This window comes from Octodon degus, unplaced genomic scaffold, assembly GCF_000260255.1.
Source record: "Octodon degus isolate 3935 unplaced genomic scaffold, OctDeg1.0 scaffold00117, whole genome shotgun sequence".
Lineage (NCBI taxonomy): Eukaryota > Metazoa > Chordata > Mammalia > Rodentia > Octodontidae > Octodon > Octodon degus.
The window spans coordinates 7437014-7461495 of NW_004524693.1; the positions used below are offsets into that span (position 1 = coordinate 7437014).

Here is a 24482-nt window from a genome sequence, read left to right on the forward strand (position 1 = left end):
CCTGGGCTGGGACTGGTCCCGCTGGCGCAGGGTAGCAGGAAGCTCCCCTTCTCTTGTTTAAAGGAGTCACAGCTGTGTGCTGTCCAAGACTCTGGAGGAAGTAGATTTAAAATGCAAATTTCATGTTCTGAAGCTGTATTATCTTATCATTTATTGACTGAGTTTGACCCAAGAAACAAATGAAAGACAGAATCATTGAAAAATTGTTTTTGAACTCTCAGTTCTTGCTTCCTTAATGGTTAGGTCTGGGGAAAGCATCTTCTTTAACTAGCAGAAACAATTACTCAGAGGCAACTAGACAGCCTTGTTAAAGCTTTTTGGAATGGATGTGTAAAAACCTCAGGGTTTATCTTTTGCCATTTTTCTGAAGTAAGCTGCAACCCCTGGCTCAACTTGTATTGTGTTCTGGAAGTTTCCTGTACATGTAAAGAGGAAACAGGGTCTTTGGACTGGGATGAAGGAAACTTAGAACTTCTCAGTATGAGAAAGTGAGGAAGTAGGTGAGCTATGGATTCTGTCCTCTACAAGACATTAGGAAGTTAGAGAATATAAGATAGATAATGAATCACCAAGAGATCACAGAGCAAAGTATGTGACATAGTAATACCAAGGAAATCTTGGAATAGATTCTATGAACAAATCCTAAAAGCCACCATCTGTGGAAGAGAGGTAGTTAATACTTTGAAAGAAAGTTGCACCATCTCTAAACATGTAGATCTTTGTTGGTTAAAAGGACACTAGTACTACCTGGCCACAATTTCTTAGGATTATTAGGAAAATCATGTGAGTTTCTTTTTTATAAAAATGTTTTCAAAATAGCTAGAAATATCACAGTAATTATAAGGGACCTCTGAAATAATTACAGAATTTGGTAGGTTGAAGTTATTTTCAGTAAACAATATTGTAGGAAAGACATCAAATCAAAACTCAAAATATTAATTTAAAACCAGTGTCAACTGTTGGAATTAGAATGGGAAGAAAAGCTAAGGGAATGAGCTCCAGATCAGTTTGGCTTCCAGTTAAATGTTGGGAGAAGACCCCAAGAAGGACTTTTATTCTGTTCTATTCTGCTCAAGCAAATCCCAAACCAGAAAGTACCGTCTAACTCATTCTATAGATAGCTCTTTAGTTACTTCCCCCTACGTCACTTACTACTTCTGCCTCCTAACAAGAGAATCCAAAACATGGGAGCTTAGCATCAGCTCTGCTGACTTGGCATTCCATATTCCTTGGCTACCCACACCAGACACTGGATCCTATCTTGTTCTTTGGAGTACCTACCACCCACTGTCTTATTCCTCATTCCCAAATGCATTTTCAGAATATATTTAAATACCTTATACTTATATCCCATATACATAAATCCTTGTAAATCTAGGTAGCCAGCCATTTGTCTTACTAGCCTTGCTGACTGGGTTTGTCCTGGTCAGTTCCTACAGGAACAGCTGATAGAGCTAAGGACACAAGCATGAGTACTAGGGCATGAAAAGGCATAATCATTAAGGAAAGCCATTGAGCCAAGAAGTGGCAGAGCCAAGCTTGGCAATTGTACTGCATAGCTGAAGGGCATCAACTAAGAGAGGTGACAGGCAGGACACAGATACCACCTTCCCAGAAAGCTGTGGGCATGAGGGTAGTTACATACCATGCTGGCTTTTTTGTCTTCTGTTGTTTCATGACATTGTGTCAGTAATCAGCTGGGTTGGCAATGAAAGAAAACGCTTGCTAACCACTTTTTTTTGCCCTGAGGAACCAGGGATTGAACTCAGGTCCTTTTGCTTGCCAGGGAAGTGCTTATTCCACTGAGCCATCTCCCCGGCCCCCAAAATTTCTTTTTATTTTTTAGTGGAACCATGGATTGAACTCAGGCTCTTGCGCTTGCCAGGGAATCGCTTGTTCCACTGAGCCATCTCCCTGGCCCGTTAACCACTTTCAAAGTCAAAGCAAATAGAATAGAAACCATGATGATGAATGTTAGCTCTGGTATCTGTTTCTACCTTCTTATTCTTTCTCTTTTCTGTGCCACAACTTTCCCCCTCTTCCCCAGGCTACATTGCAAAATTGACAAAGGAAGCAATCTCAGGAGTAATCTCAGTTTTCAAAGGGTCTATCTAGTAAAACTGGAAACATAAAATGCTATACATAGGCTTTGGAGTCACAAAGACCCTCATTTGATTTTTGAGTTTGCTACTTCTAACTGGAGTGCACGTGTGTGTGTATGTGTGTGTGTGTGTGTGTGTGTGTGTGTGTATAGAAGGGAGGAAGAAAGGGAAGAGAGATTAAGAGTCATCATAGATGCATCATAAATAGCATTTCTCTATTTTTATTGATGATACTGATAGAATAGAAGATTGTAACATTTTTGGCATACCTTGTTGCAAAGTGGGAAAATGAACTGTACAAAGAGAATAAAGGAAAGGAAGAATTTGAACTATGTGAGAAGAGTGAGATAGTACTGTGGTTCTGAGGTGAGGAATGAGAGACATGTCAACGAGAAAGGAGACCTCCCCTTTCAAGGCATCCCAAGTTACCAGAGGACTAAGGAATGCTTAGTAAGAAACAATAAAGGAAATTAATATCAAATAGTGCTACCATTTCTGTTGCCTTTCAGAATGAAGTATGACAGCCTTTTTACATGGGCTTACCAATTCAAGAGCACAAACAATTCATCAGATCCGATTCACAGTATTTCATGCTTATTCTTTTACTTTACGTTTATATGAGTTAGCTCCAGAATGCATGTCAAATGGCACGCTTCCAGATTTTTCCCAGAATCTAAAACAAAATGGGTAAATAAGAATATTTTTATCTAGGCTACAAATACAGGGGCTGCTCAAGCTTGCAAGGAATCTACTTTTTCCTATGTATACCTATGTTTTCTCCTTTCTCTATGTCCATCTTTGGGTTTCATTCCATTAGATAACTCCGAGGAAGTAGGAAAATGCATCAACAATGCAGTATAAGGCAGTTAAATTGTCAAAAACTGATTTCCAAAATATTTGGTGAAAGTTGATGACAAAATAAAGTCCATTATTTGCAAATAGCATAGCTCGATTCTGTAGGGTTAGGGCATGGAGAGCAAACTATACACATTTACACATGTGCAGAGAATAGAGAAAGACACACGTGGAATATGTTTTATGTAGTACCCTTAATTTTATGAGGTAAAAGAGTTTCACAGGACATTGGGAAAAGATCTAGAGCTTTCAGAAGGGCCTATGTTTTCTGATCTGCAGCCAATACATGGAAACTCAGATGCAGACATGTTTGCAGATGACAATCTTCATGTTTTGCAAGGCTAATGGGTTGAAGCCCAGATAAGTGTGTAGAGAAACAACAGTTTTAATATTGGGAATATAATAGCCACCCTTACTGGGTGTGGCTAACAAATGTTGGAAGAACAGAACTCATAAAGGCTATAGTGCTTGTAGAACCAAGTGACAAAAGTTACCCACACATGGCCACATCTCTTAGATCTCAAGGTTGTGGTCAGAAAAGCTCTATTGTGTCCTCTCACACAGGTCTCTAAGATTATTCTTTATTCTTAATTTTTTTGGCCAAGTCTCAGAGGGGAAATTCCTCAGGCACTATAGTTGATCCATTAACTCTTCCAACTATTAACTCCTTCCTTTCCTATGAAGAGTAGCTGTAGACCACAGACTTTTGCCTTTCCCAAAATGCATCATTCCCAAGAAAGCCCAGGGCATTGGTGAAGTTTGGTTCACATATTCTCTGTTGCTGTCAGACGCAGTTCATTTTCTTTTTGGGTGGCTTACATGGTATATCAATATAGCAGTCCCAGTTTATCTGCCCACTACATCCCTGTCCTTGTGATGCATCTCTCTATGCTGACTGTCATAGTTGAAAGCACCATCACTTAAGGACTGCTGCAATGTCTTCTAAACAGCCTGCTTACTTCTACTGTTAACCCAGGCCAGCCCACCTCAGTCTTCCCACAACAGCTGGAATAATAGTTTCACAAGGCAAATTTGATTGCATCACACTCCATTTAAAATCTTTCTGTGAAATTAAAGCCCAACTTCTTGTCCTAACTCCATGTCCTTGGACTCCCTGTCTATGCTTGAGATGCTATGAGCTACTTGTGCTCTGTAAACACACTATATTCAACATGCTTTCATGACTTTGTCTGTGCTGCATAGAATGACCTTTGTATTCTTTCTCTTTACCTAAGTTGATTTTTAAAATCAGCTTTATTAAAATAAATTCACAGACATATAACTCCCTCATTTAAATGTACACTTCTGTGAGTTTTTCTTCATATGAGAAACGTGCATTCATTTTAGAAGTTCATTTTTGCATTGAGTCTTTGAATTTGGTGGGTCTGATTTTTTTTCCAGATAGAAGTCCTATGTCTGTGGAATAGTTGGATAATATTTTTTTACAACTCTATGGCTTTTCTTTTCACTCTATTGGTGATTTCATTAGATGTGCAAAAACTTTTCAATAAAGTGAGGTTCCAGTTGTTGACTCTTTGAAGTACTTCCTGTGCAGCTTGGTTTTTGTTCATGAACTCTATGCCTACACTTATTTCTTCAAGATTTCAACCTACTTTTTCCTCTAGTAGATTTAGTGTTTCTGTTTTACTATTTAGATCCTTGATCCATTTTTACTTTAGTTTAGTGAATGGTGATAGACATAGGTCTCGTTTTAGTCTTCAGCTTGTAACAAACAAACTTTTCTAGGCCCTTCTATTAAAGAGGCTGTTTTTCTTCTAGTGAATGTATTTGACCCCTTTGTCAAAGATAAGGCGGCTGAGAGTGTTGGGGTTGTGCCTGCATCATCTAAGCCATTGCACAGATCCTCAGCTCTGTTTCTTGTTTTGATAGTACCATGCTGATTTTATCACAGTAGCTTTGTAGTATAATTCTAAATCATGGATTGTGACACCTCCTTCCTTGTCTTTCTTGCACAGGATTAAGTGGCATATAAATATGTGAAAAAGTATTCAACATCATAGGTCATTGGAGAAATGCAATTTAAAACAACATTGAGATTCCACCTTACTATACAAACAGTACCTGTCTTCAAAAAATCAAGCAGTAACAAATTCTGGAGGGGCTGGGGGGGGTAAAAGGAACCCTTCTCCACTGTTGGTAGGTGTGTAGCATGGTATAAGCACTTTGGCAAGCAGTGTGAAGATTTTTCAAAAGAGTAGGATTAGAGGTTCCATTCAATCTAGCTATTCTCCTTCTAGGTATTCTTTCCAAACAAACTGAAATCACCATACCACAACAATATAAGTGCACCCATGTTTATAGCAGCACAATTTGTCATAGCTAAATCTTGGAAAAAAAACCAGATGCCCATCAACTGAGGAATGGATAAGAAAGATGTTGTATTTTTATACAGTGGAGTATCACTAGCTACAAAGAAAGATAAACCCAAAGCTTTTATAGGTAAATAGATGCAACTAGAGACCATGCTTATAAGTGAAATAAATCAAGCTTGCATATGTAAGAATCATATTGTCTCCCTAGTGTAACAAACTGAATGAATAAACAAGATTGAAAATGTATAATAGATATTATGAAAAGGAAAATAAACTGTTCAAAAGAAAAATAACAACTGGGATGGAGGAAAGGAGAAAGTAAACAAGGGAAAAATATAAATAATTATGTTAATTAGAGTTGATAAGTATACTATTTTTCTATTAGTTCATTTAAAGAACCGTTTGTGTTACATTGTTTGATCAGTGAGTTTTAATTTAGGCATAGATTTGTGCAACAATCACCACAATGTCAGAATAATTTTGTCTCACCAAAGGAATAGCTTTGTTTCACCTCATATCTATTAGCGGATGCTTCTTAACTCCCTTCAATGCCTTCCCCATTTAGTTCCTGGAAATCTTTAATCTAGTTGGTTCTCTATAAACTTACCAGTTCCATATTTTTCTCTCACTATTTTTCAAGAGTGACCTCCTCTTGTTTGTTTCCCGGGACACTGATTTCAATGTCTGTCCTCTGGCCTTCAGTAATGCCCTAAGCATAGCTCCGTTTCACACTTACTCCACTGTGTGATAGTATGCCTTCACATAGCAAATGACTTTCTCATCTCTAAAATCCCAATGTCTAATATGGTGTCTAGCTTATAGATGATGCTCCATCACTGTTGGCTAAATGAATGAATGAATGAATGAATGAATGAATGAATGAGTGAGTGAATGAAAGGGAGGAAATCTTATCAATGAGTGGATGAAAGATAAGTGAACAGACACATAAAGCCATAGAATGAGTGTCTTAAATTTTAGCTTTCTTGTACTTAGAAAAACTGAGTAACTACCACTAATAATTCTTTCATTTCTACCACTAATGTAAGTGTTCCAAACCCTAGAAAGCATTATCAGAAGTGATATGGAATAAGTATATTTTCAGGAAATACTCATGATGCAGAAGTTTAAGCTTTATCTATGAGACTAACAGCAGTATTCTTGGAAAATCTTTCTACTTACATCTTTCAGTTTTCTATTTATTCTCTCTTTTGCTTTCTTTCTCCCTTTCTCTCTCCCTCCCTCTCTACATACCCTCCAAATTTTTTTCTTTTGTTTTGAACATAGATTTCAGAATATATCACTTCATTTGTGTTAACTTTAAGATTAAAAAATGCTTTAGTGGGGCCGGGGAGATGGCTCAGTGGAATAAGCACTTCCCTGGCAAGTGCAAGGGCCTGAGTTCAATCCCTGGTTCTGCAAAAAAAAATGCTTTAGTGTAAAATGTATAAACATGAAATGTACTTTAAAAGCTATTTAATTGTTCCACCTCAATGCAACAGATTGCTTTTTTATCATGATTAGATTTTATAAAACTCTTTAACAATGGAATATAAAACAATATGAAAACAATGGAATATGAAAATGTTAAAAAGTAAACCGTCTCAGACTCAGCATTTATTTTCTGTGGGTTTTTTTATTTTTTCCATAATTATATTGAGAGACAAATAGCTATGAGACAATTTCAAATCAAATTGGCATGACAGTTTCAATAATTAACACATTGCGTACTTCCTACTGGTTATTTGCTGTACAAGATGAAGACATGATATCCTATTTACAAACACTATTACAACAAATCCCTCTATTCATTAAGAGAATATATATATATATATATATATATATATATCCTAACCATTTTGAATACACAGACAAAAAATGGACATTCATCTGTATCCCCTTTTTTTGTTTAGTTCCATCATTTGAATATTATAAGTGTGTTAACTCAGCAAAATCTTCTAAAAGAGTCCAGTAGTCCATAATAGTATTGGGTCTCGTTCTTGATGGGCAGTGTCAGAAATTGTTGACCTGAGTCCCCTACAGTTCAACATAACACCATGGCTATACTTCTTATACTTCATTTTTATACTTTTCTGCTGGATGGTTAAGACCAAGGTAAAGCAGGACCTATGCCACAAGAGTTGTAGCTTTTGGATCTGTTAAGGTCAGTGAAATCTCCTCAGGATTTATCCTGAGATCCTGTACCTCAGATTGTAGAACCTTTGTCAGTGTCAGCCATGTGGATGAGTCATGGCCATTGCTTGGCCAATGTGCTCTCTGTGAAAGCCTGAGAGAATGTTTTTTCTCCATGTGACTCTCCTTAGGCACACTCTACATCATCGATCACTTTCCTCTTTGACCCCATAATCTCCTTGATCACAAAATTTGGGACACTACTGAGTTACATGATGTTACAGTACAAGGTCTCATATGTCCTGAGTCTTAATTGATCTTGGAAGTCTAGGGCCAAAATGTTGGCTTTCCTTGCGGCCCTCCTTTTTCTCCAATTTTGGTCTGCAAACTTAGGTTGTTAACCCTCCAGAAGAGAAGCTTATTGTTCTTACCATACAACCTAGGCTGTTAAGCTTAACCTCAGTATCTGTCACACTCAGCATTTTGTTGAATGCAGACACATAGGGATGATACCCACCACTGTCTCTTTCTGTGTGTCTGTGCCTCTATGCCTTTCTTCCTGCTCACATTCTTCTGTTACAGTCTCTCATACTTGCTTGCCTCCTATCTAATCCAATCCTGACTTCTTTCTCCCTTTTTCCTATTCACATCCTTTCCCCAATCTCTCTCTCTCTCTCTCTCTCTCTCTCTCTCTCTCTCTCTCTCCCAGGGATTGAATTCAGGCCCTTGCACTTGCCAGAGAAGTGCTTATTCTACTGAGCCATCTTCCTGGTCCCTTCCCATTTTTCTGTTTGCACCCTTCTTTATGTTTCATTCTCTATTTCTTCTCCACTTTCTCTCTCATTTTTCTTGTCAGTCTTTTTCTTTCAGTCTACTTTCGTTTTCTTCCCCATTCTTTTCTCCCAGGACAAGAAAGCAAAGGAAGCAATGATGGCAAGAAAAAGAGGGGGCAAGATTAAAAGGGAGGTCGTACCACACCTATATCTTCATTTGCCATCAAATAGGATGTGTGGCTTTGTTCAAAACACCCATATTTCTTCCCCATTAGTATAAGGCATGAACCTCTCTACACCTCATTTTCTCCCTCTCAAAAATTAAAGCAAAACAATACTTTTCCAGACTATCTCTGAGAGATGTTAGGGCTAAAACCTGGGAATGAATATTAAAAAAAAAAAAACTTAAAAAGAAGCAGATGCATGTGATCTGGAAGCACTCTTGGGAAAGGATAGGCATATAAGCCTCACACTGCTAGAGGACCTAATTAACCAAGGACTGCAGTTCTTGCCCTTTTGAGGAATGTGTTTCTTATCACCCTTGTTCTGCTCATCAAATCACTTGGTTGTCTTTGTGCCTTGTTTGAATGTTCTTAGTGTCCTCAGAGGGATAGGATAACTTGCTCCTTTGTATGCTGTTGATTTTTATCCCTTCCTTTTCTCTTGCCTTGGGCTAGCAAACGGAACCTCCAGCAGCCAGCTCTCTACCCCCAAGTCTAAGCAGTCTCCCATCTCTACGCCCACCAGTCCTGGCAGCCTCCGGAAGCACAAGGTATTATGTCTCTTATACCTTACTAAATCCCTTTTCACTCAAAGTTTCTTGAATGGCTGGGTGGAGGTTTTATCCTCTATTCTACTTCAACAGCACATTGAAGAGGTCAGAATTCCTTTCCATCTGATTTCATTAGCTTCAAGTCCTGAGATTTCCAGCGGGGATCAAACTTCTAGTGTCTTTTATTCATTCTTCTCAACCCTGCTTTCAAAATTTCTGGTTAAATTCTGGTACCTCTTCCAAAAGAAAAAAAAAAGTCATTAAGGCCCCAAGTATGGAACTAAACTATAACTTGGGTTGGGTCAGTTGAGCTGCTGCCTCTCCAGATCAGAGCTGCAGCACAGGGAGTATTAAGAGAAACTTACATAACCAAAAACATAACAGACATCAGTGGATGAGTATCCCTCAGTTTTACTGTGCAGTCTTTGCTATCAGCCATATTTGGGTGAAGTGTGTGAAGGCAAAAAATGTATCAAAATAGATTGAGAACCAATTACTCTTAAGCTGTCTCAAAGAAACATATTATTAAAATAATAGAGGGATAGGAGCTACAGTATAGCACAGTCATAGAATGCTTATCTAGCATGCATGAGGTTCTAGGTTCTATCTCTAGCAGGTCAAAAAATAATTGCAATAATAAACATGTACACAGTCCCTAGTTGCATGTTAAAAGCAGATAAGCAGATTTTTCACCAAGAAATCCTTCCTGTATAGAAAATTGTGTGGGTACTGCCTTAAACTTCTTATACCTAGGGTCATGTGGATGTGATTTCTTCTGTAATTACTACATTCTAAAACGTGTTTCTCAAACATTCACTTGTCCTCTGCCTCACAAGACTTGGGGTGAAATGTGAAAGGCAAGAAACCACCAATATGCCTAACTCCACAGATTCAGAGATGGACAGAGCCAGAAGATTTCTTAAATGAAAATAGATTAATTTCACTTGATCCTTTCAGTAATCTTTTGAGGTTGTCATTTTACAGATGAAAAATACTGAGACCAAAATGGCTAAGCTACTTGCTAGAGCAGCATAGTGGACATCGACTTATTTGGTACCATGTCAGTAACTAGAACTTGTCCACAGTTGGAATATTTATATCATGAAAGTTAGCATTTTCCACAGAAAGTAAATTGTTAAACATTTAACACTATGCCATTTTCTCACTCCATTTTCATTTTTTCCCTCTACATCAGACTTCTCATTTCCTAGTCAATCTGGCCATTATCTGCCCCATCATTCCTAATGCCCGTTCCACTACTTTAATGACCTCTTCAACTTCTGGTATTAATACTGGCCAGACCTTTCAGATTGTCCTGCTGAGGTATTTGACTACAAGATTTGCTGAACTGTCTCTGTAGACTGTTACCTGGAGATTATGCATTGGTTGACAGTTCCTTTCACAATTAACTTTCACTTATTCTTTGCTCAGTAGCAAAGCTTGTTAATATACATATTACAAGATGAGAGGAGACTACTTCTGGTGTTCCAATATTTGGAAAATATTTCCTATACTATACTGCTTCTTAGTATATCTTTCTACCCTCCCTTGCTCCTGAGAATGTCATCTACCCAAGTACTGCCCTTTGGTACCCTCCCCAAAGTGCTAGAGGCAGCTTGCGCATTTGTTCTGTACTCTTCAGTCATGCAGCTTTGCACCTGACATGACTGATTCATTTAGACGGAGGACACATCATACCTGAGCCCATGAAGGTGAACGTTAGCACTGTTAAACTCTTTCTCTCAGTTGGGCTTGGAAGCACTTGTGCTCTGTTTATTTTTTAACTTAATTCTGATGGTGCATGCTGGTCATCCCAGTGCTGGGGAGGCTGAGACAGGAGAATTGCTATGACACCAAGCTGCGTAGTGAGACCCTGTATCAAATACATTGAATAAATAAATAAATAAATAAATAAATAAATAAAATGATTTTAACTATTGAAGGGCTACATCAGGTTCATAAGTGACATAACTGTCAGACTCCCACTTTTTTCACTGCAGAATTTTCAGGTTATCATTTCATTTTTTTTAAATTGGTCTTTCTTAATTGGCAGTTAAGAAAACAAACATCAAGTAATAAATTATAGAATATTCTAGAGCATACTTTTGAAATAAGACTAATATTTAGATTTTAGTATTATAAGATTGTATTTTTAAAGCTTCTTATTTTATATCATTTCAAACTTACTGAGGAATAACAGGAGTAATAATCTTCTGTCTTTTCTTTATATAGACAGTATTTTTGCTTATATTTTGCTCCATTTATTTTTGTGATATATATCACATATATATGTAATTATACATACAATTATATTGTATTTTCCTATTTTTGGAACCATTGGAGATTAAGTTGCAAACAGCATATCACTTTATCCCTAAATACTTTAGTATATATTTACTAAGAATAAGGGTACTTTCTTTTTTTAAAGCATTCAAAACAGTGATAAAGAAAAATCACATTAGAAATGACAGAAAATTTCACTTGGCATAACTGTCAAAATCAGGAAGTACAATACAGACACAATACTATTAACTGTCTACAGTCCACATTCACACTTTTTCAATTACCTCAATAATACTATTTTCCTGGACTAGTATCTAATCTAGCATTATACATCCATTCAGATACAATGTTCTTTTAATTCTTTTTTATCCAGAAAATTCCTGAGACTTTCTTTATTTTTCAGTACAGTATATTATGAAAATGAGGAGTACAGGCCAATTACTAGTGCTTGCTATTGGGTGCAGGTTACACATTTGAGGCAGGAATATCATACGGATGATGTTGCATCCTTCTCCATACTTCCTACCAGGAAGAAATAGCCTCATATTTATACAACCAGTAATGATGGTTAAACTGATTTTTCTCAATCAGCATAAAGTATCTTTGGCCTCAGCTCAATCCCTTGGGTCTCAGGTTCCAGCTTCACACTTCTCCCTTTGTATGACCACGTCAGTGTGCTTAGGCAGTGGGCCTGAGAAGATCTCATCTGAACCGTCCAAATGGACCTGAAAGGTGTGAGTCATGGTGGAGACAAGAAGCAGGCCATGACTTTCCTCCTGCGCAATTGGAAACAAACTTCAAGTCCCAGCATCTCTTTGGTAACTTTGGATGGCTGTGGTGGGGCCCTAAGCTGTAATCAGACTTTTGGCTTCTCCCGTTTAAGCAGCTCATGGAGAATCTTCCTTAATGCAGCTGCAATGGGGTTAGCCAAAGTCCGCATACACAAGTGTTACAATATGGACACAAAGTAAATGCTCCAATTGTTAATGAGAACAACACTGTGGATTTCTATAGTGCTTTAATTTTATGCAGTCTCATTTACCCTTGTGATATTTCCAAGAACATGGTAGGGTAGGTAGCATTCCCATTTTACACATGAGAAAAAAGAGGTGCAGAGAGTGACAAAATGTATTGAGAATTCACTTTGAAGAGTGTCATATTAAAAATACACAAAAATATGGAGAACCACACGAAAACTAATTCCTTAAAATATTTTCTCAGTTTAGTAATTGTACTCATTACTTTAAATTTTTGGGCATTTTGCCTAAAAAGTTTCTGGATATTGAAGGAAAATGTATTAGGTTGTGTGAAGTAATTAATCTATTGTCTGAATAATTGATGTTATTTTTTAAATACATTTTCCTCAGTTCCCAGATTTATTTTGTCCTCCTAGAGGTGGTTGGAGAGATAATTTGATGAAGAAAGTGGAGGCCACATGCACAATTAACTCTGACATAAGTGGCTGCAGATAATGTAATCAAGAGCTAACATGAAGCAGGGTGGGAAACACATATAACTGAGGGAGGGTGGGAGATCGAGCAGTGACATTTAAGTGGGGCTTTGAAGGCAGAGTAAGCTTTTAAAGGCTGGTGAAGAACAGAACATGCATTCCCACTTTAAAAAATAGCAAAAACAGAGCCATACTACCATAAATGCAGCGCATGCTTCAAAAACAGCAAGCCCAAAATGGAAGCCAGTTTTCTTAAATCTCCTCCGTGACTTCCTTTGGACTATAAGTTCCTTGGACCAGACCAACTTTTTGTTTTCTCTAACTCAGTAGTATCGCCAGCACAGCTGTATTTGTTACAAACATTTTGTTCTGTAGGGCTCCAAGGGACTAAGCAAATGATTTTCAGGTGCAAATTATTTGTATTGTTAAGCAATATGTGTGTTTCTGTGTTTCTACATATCAATCAACAAAAACAAAAACAGAATGTTGAGATAATTCCTTTTCTTGAATATTTTTCTACCAATACAAGAAAATACATCTTAAATACGAAGTAAATTGGTCATACAGAAATTCACAAGGTCATGCCTAGACCTAGTTTTGCGGATTCTCTCCCCGTGTTGCATCTGTACCCATTCTAAGTCACAAGAGCTGCCAAGTGTCATCTTCTCCCTATTTGAAGAATCTTAGCCTAGGCCTTTGCCTGCTTCCTCTGAGATAAAGCCTGGAATATTATTCTCTTATAACTATTTCCATCAGCTAATTCTACTGAAGTGTCTATCATTCAAACAATTAAGAGCAGAGGTGACTGCTGAAGCCCATTGTTTCAACCTGGTGAGCCTTGAAGTTGCCTGCATATTACTAAAAACCTTGCTACTGCCTGAGAAAACACTTAGGGAGTTCACTGACTTGAGTGTCTGTTTCATTTCTCAGGGTATAATGCACTGAAAGAAAAAATGCAATTATTGGAGGTCTTTTGGATGCATTCCTCTGGTGGTGATACTTGGAATGGAACAAAGGCCTGTTGTACTGAGCTATGTCTTCAGCACTTTACATATGTATAAAGGGTTTCCAAGGCTGTGCTTGAACTTGCAATCCTTCTACTTCAGCCTTCCAAGTGCTGGGATTCTAGGCATACGTCACTGCCTCTGGTCTGGAGTTATATTTTATTGAATCTTTAGAGGGAAAATTAGCATTAAAGGTCTTATAATCCTTATATTCCTGTTTTCAAGTGTGGAAAGCAAAGGCCTTGAAACAGGAATGTGAAAGGCTAAGCTGCAATCTAGGTTTCATGATTCTATCCCTTTTTGAAAGGTAGTAAAGTTTTATTAAAGGTAGGAAAAGAAGCTCTGAAGAGTAAGTAACGCAGCATGCAGCACGAGGGTGGGCAACCATGCAAGTGGACATGGTGGCAAAAACTGTGAGGACTGTCCTTTATGTATCACCCACTCTTCAGGGTGGCAGCAGGTCTAGGCCATCTTATCAAATCCCTGCTCAAGTTCTTGTGAGATATTCCCGTGCAGGGTTTGGGAGTTGTTCTGTGCATGTGTTTGGGATCTCGTTATGCCTCCTATCCCAGCCAGTTTTAGCTACGCTCTACCTTCTTGTCTTATTTCCCTGAGAGACACATATCACTGTAATTCTCTATGGGGTGCAGAGGGAGAGCATGTCTCTGTCTTTTATAGTTTTTTTCTGCTGGAAGAAGTTGTAGACCCTACCTACTGGGAATAATGTGCTCTCCAACTACCTTGGGGTGTTGTGGCTCACTGGCTGGATTGAAGCAAAACTGTCAGAAGACAATGAGAAAAGTTTTAGTGTCCATTGAATGGCCTGTTTGATGGGACAAAGAAACTAACTTTACTATTATGTTGGGGATGTAGAACCCAAATGTGAAAAGCAGGTCAGATTTCCATGCTTCTTGTGGAGAACTAAGTGCTGCAAAGAGGAAGATTAGACAAATTATTGAGAGCCTGAGAACTATAGCCTTAGTAAGATTACCCACATAAGGGATCTAAGTAAGAATAGGAGCCTCATTACAGGAGCCCATTTAGGCCATGGTAAATTATGGTGATGAATAACTCTACTTATCTGCACCACACTCTTATTGTCTGAAGAAGAGTCTCAGGTCTTCTAGAAGTTCTCAGAAATAGCTTTCTTCTTGGTCCTGTGAAAATTCTGGTGACCATTTCTCATGTAGGATTTTTATAGATTGTTACTACATCCCTTGAAGAAGGACCAGAATGCGTTCCTCGGGAATGAGAACTGAGGTTAGCGTTTTGAAGGGTTGTAGGACTGCTCTCTTGTCTCCTTATCAGCCTTTTGATTTCCCAAGGAGGCTTTATACACGTCTTGTTGGGATTCCTTCCAATGAATGACAGTGCAAGTATCATGCTTCTCAACACTGCTTTGTCTTTGGTAGTGAAGCTTCATTATATGCAGATTTAGCTGATGAAATTCATCAGTTGTCATGATAAATGATAGATACAGCAGAAGTACCACACAACTCTTATATTTACACACATTAGGTCCTGAACAGTACTGTATTCATTGTATACATATATATTTTTGTATATGGTTGCACTCTCAGAAATTATCTGAACAATTTATCATCAGTGCAAGGGGCTTTAGAATGTATATTGAAAAATAATATCTTATTGAAATATAATTCATATGCTATAAAATCTATGCTTTGAGGTGTTCAGTTTAGTGGTTTTTTTAATATAATCACAACATTGTGCAGCATCTATCACTAATTAATTTTTGAACATGTTTATCATCCTTCAGGGGGGCCTGCCTGTTAGCTCAGTTGTTTAAGTGCCTGCTGATGCAAACACAATCTGGCTCAGGATACCGTGGTTCAATCCCCAGCTCCTCATAGACCCTCCCTTAAGGCAGTCTGAGCCAGCCCCCCTCCCCCCAAAAAATCCTTCTCATATTTATCACCCTTCAAAGAAGCCCCATGTTCTTTAGCAGTCACAGGTACTTCTCCCCCCAGTAGAGCACAGACAAGTTCAAATCTACTCTCTATTTCTATGGGCTAGCATAGTTAGAGCATTTCATAGAAATTGCTTTCTGAGGACTGCATTAGCGTTAGCCTGTAGGCTTTGGTATGCCGTGATTTCATTTTCGTTTAACTTGGAGTATTTTCTAGTTGCTCTTTGCATTTCTTCTTTGACTCTTTGATTTCTTCTTGTGTTAATTTCTACATATTTGTGAATTTCTCAGACATCTTTCTGTTATTACTTTCTAATTTAATTCCATTATAGTTAAAGTACATATGTTTGATGATTTAATACATTTAAATGTACTGAGACATCATATAATTTAGCATCTAATGTATCCTGGAGAGCGTTCTGTGGGCACCTGAGTAGAAGTTGTATTCTGATGTCTTTGGGTAGAGTATTCTATAGCTGTATGCTTGTTTATACTGTTCTTCAAGTTTTCTATTGTTGATCTTCTGTCCATTTCTATTATTGAAGTCAAGGTATGGAAATCTCCAATGAATACAGTTGAATTGTCTATTTTTCCTTTAAATTTCATCAGCTTTAGTTTCTGTTCTTGACAGCATAAACTTGGACCTTGTTTTTAAAAATCCATTCTGATATCATTATCTTTCCGTTTTCTTTCTTTTGCAGTGCTGGGAATGGAGCCTAGGGCTTTGTGCATGCTAAGTAAAGACTCTCCCACTGAACCAGACCATTATCCCACTGTCTTTTGTATGCTTCATATGCTAATGCTTAATTGAACTAGTGGTAAAATAGCAATTATGTTTGCCATTTTTGCTGTTCTCCATGCACTTACAAAATTAAGTTTACATGTTCTGTCAAATTTACTTATGAATTGATTTTTACTGTTTTTTAATGTAAGTTTGACTTACTGTCTAGTGTCTTTTCATTTTTCTCTAAGGGTTTTTCTCTAAAGTTTTATGGTAGATCTATTAGCCATGCAATTTGCTTCTCTGGGATTATTTTAATTTCTCTTTCATTTCTGAAAATGATAATTTTGAACGAAAAGAATAATGTTGTTAATAAATACTTTGATTGGAAGACTGTCCTGGCTTTTGCTGAGGGGCGTGGTCTCCGTGGTCTGCCAGACAGATTAGGACTCTACTTTGACTTTCACACACTGCTTGCACAGAGCCTCAAAATCAGCCAGACATGAGAGATCAGGGCCTTCTCTGATATTTTTGAGAATATGCCCACAATCCGTCCTATCCTCAATGTGTGCCTGACTCTAGAGTCCCAGGAATATGCGTTAGAGCTTTTCATCGCCCCCTGCAGACAGCTAATTATACAGACAGTTATCAGCTTTACCTCAGAAGACTTTATTTTCCCCAGCACTTGCTCCAGGTAGTTGCAGTTTTTAAACAATTGCAACTTGATTAAAACACCCTGAAAATGTTCACAGTGAGCATGTTCTCAATTCAAGTAAAAAAAATAAAAGAATCCTGGAAATAAGACCTTCCAGGCTAATACACACCTCTAGTCTCAACACTTAGGAGGCTGGGGCAGGAGGATCACTGTGAGTTCAAGGCCAGCCTGGGCTACAAAGTGAGTTCAAGGCCAGTCTGAATTGCATAGCTAAGCCTTATTTCCTCTTTTAAAAAAAATAAATAAAAACCTGTTATTTATCTGTGTATTTCGTACAGGGCCTCACTATGCAGCTTGGACTCCTAGTGATTCTCCTATTTAAGCCTCCCCAGCATTGGGATTACAGGCATGTGCCACTATGCCCACTCTCAGTAGCCAGTTCAGTGGGGGGGGGGCCGGCATGGCATGTAGTACCTGGGATTGAACCCAGGTCCTTGTGCTTGCCAGGCAGGAGCCTAGACCACTGAGCTGTCTCCCCAGCATGCAAACCCTATTTCAAAGACACACACACACACACACACACACACACACACACACGTATATTTTCCAGTGAGCTACGAAAAGGTTAAACAGTGACAGTTTTCTGGGATTGAACTCCCAACTGTGTCCTACAGTGTCACCTAGGTTGCTCATTTTCACAGATGTTGTAAGAAGCTTGTTGTGGCTACCATGGAACTGGAGAAAGAAAAAACTAAGACAGATTAAGTAACCAAAGATGTTAGTATACTTACACTATTCATCCATTTGAATAAACATTTCTTGGATTGTTGCAAGCTTTGGTTCATTTCTAGAATTTTGAAAAAGTTGATTTGGCCAATGTTATTGCATTTATGGAGGAACAGATTTTTGGTCTTACTCAACATTTTTGAAGCCTAGAACTTAAATGTATTTTTTATTTTATTTTATTTTATTTTATTTGCGGTACTGGGGATTGAATTTAGGACCCTGCACTTCCAGGCAAGCACTTATTCTACTGAGCTATCTTCCCGAGCCCTAAGGTATTTTAAACTATGTTCAATTTTCACTTTACTCCAGTGCTACTGGAAAATTAAATTCCTTCAGAGATGCAACCCTATTGTCTGGATTCAAATTTTGTTTTATAGAGAACAGAAAAGAAACCATGAAAACAATAGAATTTCACAAAAAGATAATAGGAAATTAACAATGGTTGTTACATTGCATATTGTTATTTTTAAAGTAGGTGTTCAGGTTACCAGATATAGGGATGCAAAATTGATCAAACAATTAGGCATTAAGTGTTCCTTTCAATAAACCAATAAAAATTAGTAGTACAATTATCTATCATATATATATAAATATATATATATATTTTTTTCCCTTCCTTCTTTCTATTTTTTCTCCTTTCTCCCATCCAAGTTGTTCTTTCCTTTTGAGCAGTTTCTTTCCATTTCACAAGATATAGTACCTTTGTGATTTTACTTTTCCAGATTCTTACATTAGGAAGATAATACAATGCTTACACATGCGAGTCTGATTTATTTCACTTATGAGTATTGTCTTTAGTTGCATCCATTTATCTATAAAAGCCTTGAATGTATCTTTTTTATAGTTGAATAGTACTCAACTGTATAAAACTACCCCATCTTTTAATCAGTTCCTGAGTTGATGGATATTTCGGCTGTTTCCAAGACTTACTTATGAAAAATTGCACTGCTATAAATATGGGTGCACATATATCGCTGTGGTATGATGTTTTCAATTCTGAAAAAATACCCAGGAGGGAATGTAGCTGGGTGGAATGGGACCTCTAATCCTAGGAATCTTCACACTGATTTTCACCATCTGAATTCAATTTTACTAATATTTGTTCTCCTTCTGTTTCCTTACTTTTGCACAGCAAGTCCCCAATTTACTAATGAGAACAGAGAATGCTTGTAAGTCAGATTTATTCATAAGTCCAAGAAAGTGTTATACACCTTTGACATAACTATACAATGTGTGTTACTGTGGGCTTTCTAACAGTCCCTTCCACATCACCAATGCTTTTCCTTTTGCTTCTGGAAATTCTGGGCTCTGAATGAGCACTGTACTACTGTACACTATTGCAGTATATAGTAAGCACACAGCAACATGAGTTACTTCTGTAATTTGTTTGCATCTACAAATGTTTATAGGGTGGGGTTTGTTTGTATCTGTGAAAGTCAGCAATTCAAATGCTTTTAAGTCAGGGACTTACTGTACTTCCTACTCATTCATAAATTGTGCAATTAATTTTTGTTTGTTGGTTCAGAACAAGGATAGCAAATCCAGCTGTGTCCTGGGTATTTTTGTAGAGATAGTCTCCTGATATAAAATTGGTTTTGGTATCTTTAAAGAGTTATAAAAGAAACAAAACCCAAACAAATAAAGAAGAATATGTGACAAAGACCATATATGGCCACCAAATGAGCCTAAAGTACTTAACATTTTACAGATTATTTATCTAAAGTTTATATTTTATTGATTAAAATACCAGATGTTAAGGACTTTTTCAATGTCATGGTACTAATTAGCCAGTTTTAAGTCCTTAGATTTCTGAATATATTTTAGTCATCTTTCCTTTCTAAGTTGCCTAAAAGTTTTTTTTCAGTCCTAGTCCTGTCTCAGCAAAAATCATTCCAAATGTTAGATAAGTAAATCCTACTTTCTACTTTTCCTTAGTTTCACTTATTTCTTTAACGAAGGTAGAAGCTGTGTTCTTCAATATTATTGGACAGTTTATAAATGTTCTTTTTTGCTCATTATACTAAAGAAAGACATCCATTAAATATCTGTATAGGTGATTCCATTTTTTTTCTCTTTGATATCTTGATGATAACATGTATAAACAGTGGTTTTAAAATGGTGCTTCATTTGGGGATGCTCCGTATAAAAATGAGTGACTCTCCAACTCTTCCACCTTTGATTCAATCAGAAAAACTACACTTTTTTTCATGAAGTGGGCTTCCAAGCAATGTTTCACTTGACTAGAAGACTTGCAGATGGGGGAGAGAGACAGACAGACAGACAGAGACAGAGAGAGACAGAGACAGAGACAGAGACAGAGATTGAAAATCAACTTTTATGTTGACCATTGGCGAGTTCTACAAGGAACCATAAAGATTTCCAAATAAATCTCAGGGAATGGTGAGAAGAGCAGGTACCACATCATTCCATCTCCTGGAGACAGAGATAAGGCTTAATACTGTAACTGAGCTTGGATTTCCAGTTCCTTGTGAGAAATTAAAACATTACAAAATAGGCTGGAAGTGAATAGTTACAATGCATATTTTTTAAAATTTAGTACAGGGTCTACAGATCTACAGGGTCTCACTACATAGATCAGACTCTCAGTGATTCTCCTGTTTTCAGCCTCCCAAGTGCTGGGATTACAAGTGTGTGCCATCATGCCCAGTCTCAAACCCAGTCTCAGCACATCCCGGTGGTGGGGCTGGCATGGCATGCCAGGGATTGAACCCCATCCGCTGTGCTCTGCCTAATCAGGTGCTTTAGTCCACTGAGCTATATGGATGGCTCTTTGCAATACATATCCTCAATTTACCATTTGCTGAGAATTTGTCAGTTCTTTGCGAGCCTGAAAAGAATCTACATATGTATTCACAATTGATTGACAAAGGAATAAATGTCAATCAGTGGATGAAAGAAAGACTTTACTAAATGAGACTTATACAATTTGATATCATAGGTAAAAAAGAAGCAAATAAAAACCTTTACTAAAATATCATATACAATAGTTAACTAAAAAGTGGATTCTACTTAAATTTAAAACATTTAGAAAAGAATCATAGAAAATTTCCATAACGTTGGCTAGGCAAAGAGTTGTAAGATTTATCCACAAAAGTACAAGCTTCATGCCAAAAAGAACCCTTCAGATAAATTGAACCTCATGAAAATAAAAATCTTTTGCATCACCAAAGACCATACAAAAGGTATGAAAAGGCAAGCTGTAGAGTGTGAGAGCAAATATATATATATATATATATATATATATATATATATATATATATATATATATATATATATATATATATTATTTCCTTGGTAATGGTAAGGAAAAATACAATGAGGAAATAAACAAAAGACATAAGGAAGTTTTTCACAGAGGAAGAAGTATGGATGCAATTCTGGAATGTGAAAAGATGTTTTAACATCATTAGTCACCTGAGACATACAAATGAAAACCACTGAAAATTCACCACACATACCATGGTTAAAGAGTAGTGAAACATCAAAGAGTGGTTAAGGATGCAGTACTGAATCACTAAAATTTTCCTAATAATAATGAATATGGTACAGCTATTCTGGGAAACAATATGAGAGTCCTAACAAAACTAGACATGTATGTGAAACACCCTATTTTCATCCTCTACCATCAAAATGCAAAAACTTAATTATGGGATGCAATTATCACATGACTCAGCAATTGTACCTTTGGTCATTTATCCTGAAAGAAATGAACATTTAAATTCATACAAAAACTTGTGTATGGATATTAACAGCAGCTTGATTTGTAATAGCCCAGAATGGGAAGCATTCCACACGTGCTTCACTGGGTGAATGGTTATACACGGTATGTTATACTCACAGCATGGAATAACATTCAGCAGAACAAAAGAGCAAACTTTACATGTGCAACATGGTTGAATCTTGAGAGAAATATGATGAATGAAAAAGCCCAATCACCAAAGGACACACTGTGAGATTCAATTTCTAGAACATTCTTGAAATGTTACATTATAGAGATAGGAAACGTATTATTTTTATTTTTTGCCATGGGTTAGGCATGGGTGTGAGATGGTTGTAATTACACGAGGTTGTCATTATAAGCAAAGGAGCCCTGTGGTGAGAATGCAGCTTTATATCTTGATGGTAATGGTGGGCACACAAATATGCATGTGACAATATTGTGCAGAACTCTACACTTTATACACATACATGCACACACACAAATGAATACATGGAAAATTACATGATGTTAGTTTTGGGAGAAACTGAGTGAAGGCAATACAAGCACCTGCATGTTTTCCTGTACATGTTTCAATTTCCTGTGGATTTATTGCTATTTCAAAATTTAAAAAATAGAAAAATACCAATAAAAAACTGAAACAGCTTTTCCAGAGCTAAAAGAGTTGAGAAAAAGAAAGTTAACTTTGTTTCTTCTCTTCTTATAGGATCTGTACCTGCCTCTGTCCTTGGATGACTCGGACTCACTTGGTGATTCCATGTGAAGGGGGAGAGAAAATATTCAGTCCAGAGTACAAAGCCAAGCCTACTGCGACAGTAGGGTACTTTTGCTCAAGTGTCCAACAGGGCTATTGGTGCTTTCAAAATATTATTTTTTGTTGTTATTATTTTTCAAAACACACTGTAGTATGTTGGGTTTATTTTCCTGTGATTTCTCCTCTGGGCCACTATCCACAGTTACCAATTATGAGAGATAGATTGATAACCATCCATTGTGGTATCTTTCCAGGGATGCAAAATGTGCTAATCCATGACCTTTCTACTGAATGACTATATACCTTCATTGTCTTACTTTTCTTCTAAACAGCAGCCTTCTTTCTGTAGAGGGTTGTTTACCTGAATAGCACTTAAAATGTTTGTATGAGAGAAAAGTCATTGGCAGATCTAAGAGTGACAAACACAAGTGCCCCTTGTCTTTGGAACTTAAGCATGCTGGAGGCTTTCAGGAGCATGGCATGGTAGCTCCCCAACCTTGCCACTCACTTCTGATGGAGCCCCAGTTTGTTGGTGAGCACCAACTCTGGCTGTCAAAGGGGAGAAACACCAGCAACATAATTATGACACCAGATACTTAGGACTACGGTGCAGGATTAGTTAAAAGAGGTAAGGCAGAACTGGAAATGCAGATATTTCAGTAGAGTTTGTAAAGCACAGTGAATTCCTGGTCAACCTCTCCACTAAGGCAATTTTGGAATCAATAAGCAATTGATGAGTCTGGAATAAAGGATGTCATATACTTGATTCCTCTAGGAGGCTGTCTAACATAGCAAGTTATGTACTACATGAACATTGCGGTATCTATCTATCTCTGTTCTATTGAATGCCTTGTAAACAGCCAATACTGAAAACACTGTGAAAATTTGTTTTCAGGTCTGACACCTTTCAGTCGCTTTTTATAGCAAGAAACCAGTACCCTTTTTATATAAACTCATGTCTGTATTTCAGGAGCAAACTCTTCAGGCTTCTTTTTTATAAACTGGTGATTTTTCCTTTGTCTAAAAAACACATGCAGAAAATTTACCAAAAAAATACAGAAGAATAACGTAGTTTAGAAATCATGCTGTCACTGCCAAACAGAAACCTTCAGGAGAAAACAAAGTAAATAGCAGAGAGGCCAATTCAATAGAATCAGTCTTTTGATAGCTTTTTAACAGTTATGCCTACATTAACAATTTCAATGTGGACCAGACTTTTTATTATATTTTAAATGAAATGTTATGACATATTTTAAGCAACTTTTTAATCTATAATCCTAATATTTCATACTGAAGATTCCGAATCCTTTCACTTGTCTTTAACATTGGAAAGGATTTCTCTTTATTAAGGACTGATCATTTGAAATAAGTTCTCAGTCTTTGAGGTACAGGTTCATACCACTACTTTTTGTCTGTAATCATAGCCCATAATGGTAAAGACAACTAAATTTAGGTAAAAGTCATGCATGCCAATTCTGTGTTTGCTTTTAGCAGATATAGATTTCCTTTATTTCTTTGTAATTGTTCAGATATTTTGAAAGATGCAACATTTGAAGAAAAGATCTTGTTTGCCTACTGAATGACTTACACTTGTCCCTCCACTCTACATGGAATAAGCTTGCTGTGTGTGCGTGTGTGTGTGTGTGTGTGTGTGTGTGTGTGTGTGTAGCTACTTCACAATTAGGAAATACAAGACAACCCAACATGGATCAGTGGTAACTTGGTGGCATTGCTGATCTGCAAGTAAGATCGCAAGGTGGAAGGAATAGCTAGATGCCCTCAACATATCTCAGTTGTCCTTAGTTACTGGAAACATTTCTGGTTCAGAAGTGAGATGATGCTAATACTGGTTTCTGGTTAAACTGGTCATTGGAGAACCCTCAGTTGTCAAGATGTCCTTTTGTCTTCTTTATTTGTAGGCACATTTGAAACTATTAATTTTATTTACTCAGCACTTATTTTTTTTTTCTAGAAGCTCAGGGTTTTTGTAGTCCCTGCAAGAATAATTTATAGTTAATTCAGAAAACAATGCTACTTGTGATTAAAGGGTAAAAGGTCTATTCTTAAGCTTGAGGTTAGACCCTTACACACAAACCCATGTGGTCTTTCTCAAGATCTCATTGAACTCCATACACTTCGTTGAACCTGAGAAAGTGGAGATGGAGGCAAGATAATGACCTGCTGGGATGGTACATCCA

The 24482-nt window shown here is 37.2% G+C and overlaps 1 protein-coding gene across 2 annotated transcripts in view; it reads left to right on the top strand.

Annotated features, from left to right (window-relative positions):
• The window catches only part of Dcx (doublecortin), a 150622-nt gene extending 127284 nt beyond the window's left edge, over positions 1-23338 (top strand). Inside the window, exons 6-7 of one of the 2 annotated variants that reach the window (XM_004640024.1) lie at positions 8871-8965; positions 22237-23338. In XM_004640024.1, the coding sequence (XP_004640081.1) occupies positions 8871-8965; positions 22237-22293 (152 nt within the window). In that variant the 3' untranslated portion in view covers positions 22294-23338. The remainder of the gene's footprint in view (positions 1-8870; positions 8966-22236) is intronic. The other variant, XM_004640023.1, reaches the window with a different exon arrangement.
• Positions 23339-24482: the final 1144 nt, after the last annotated feature.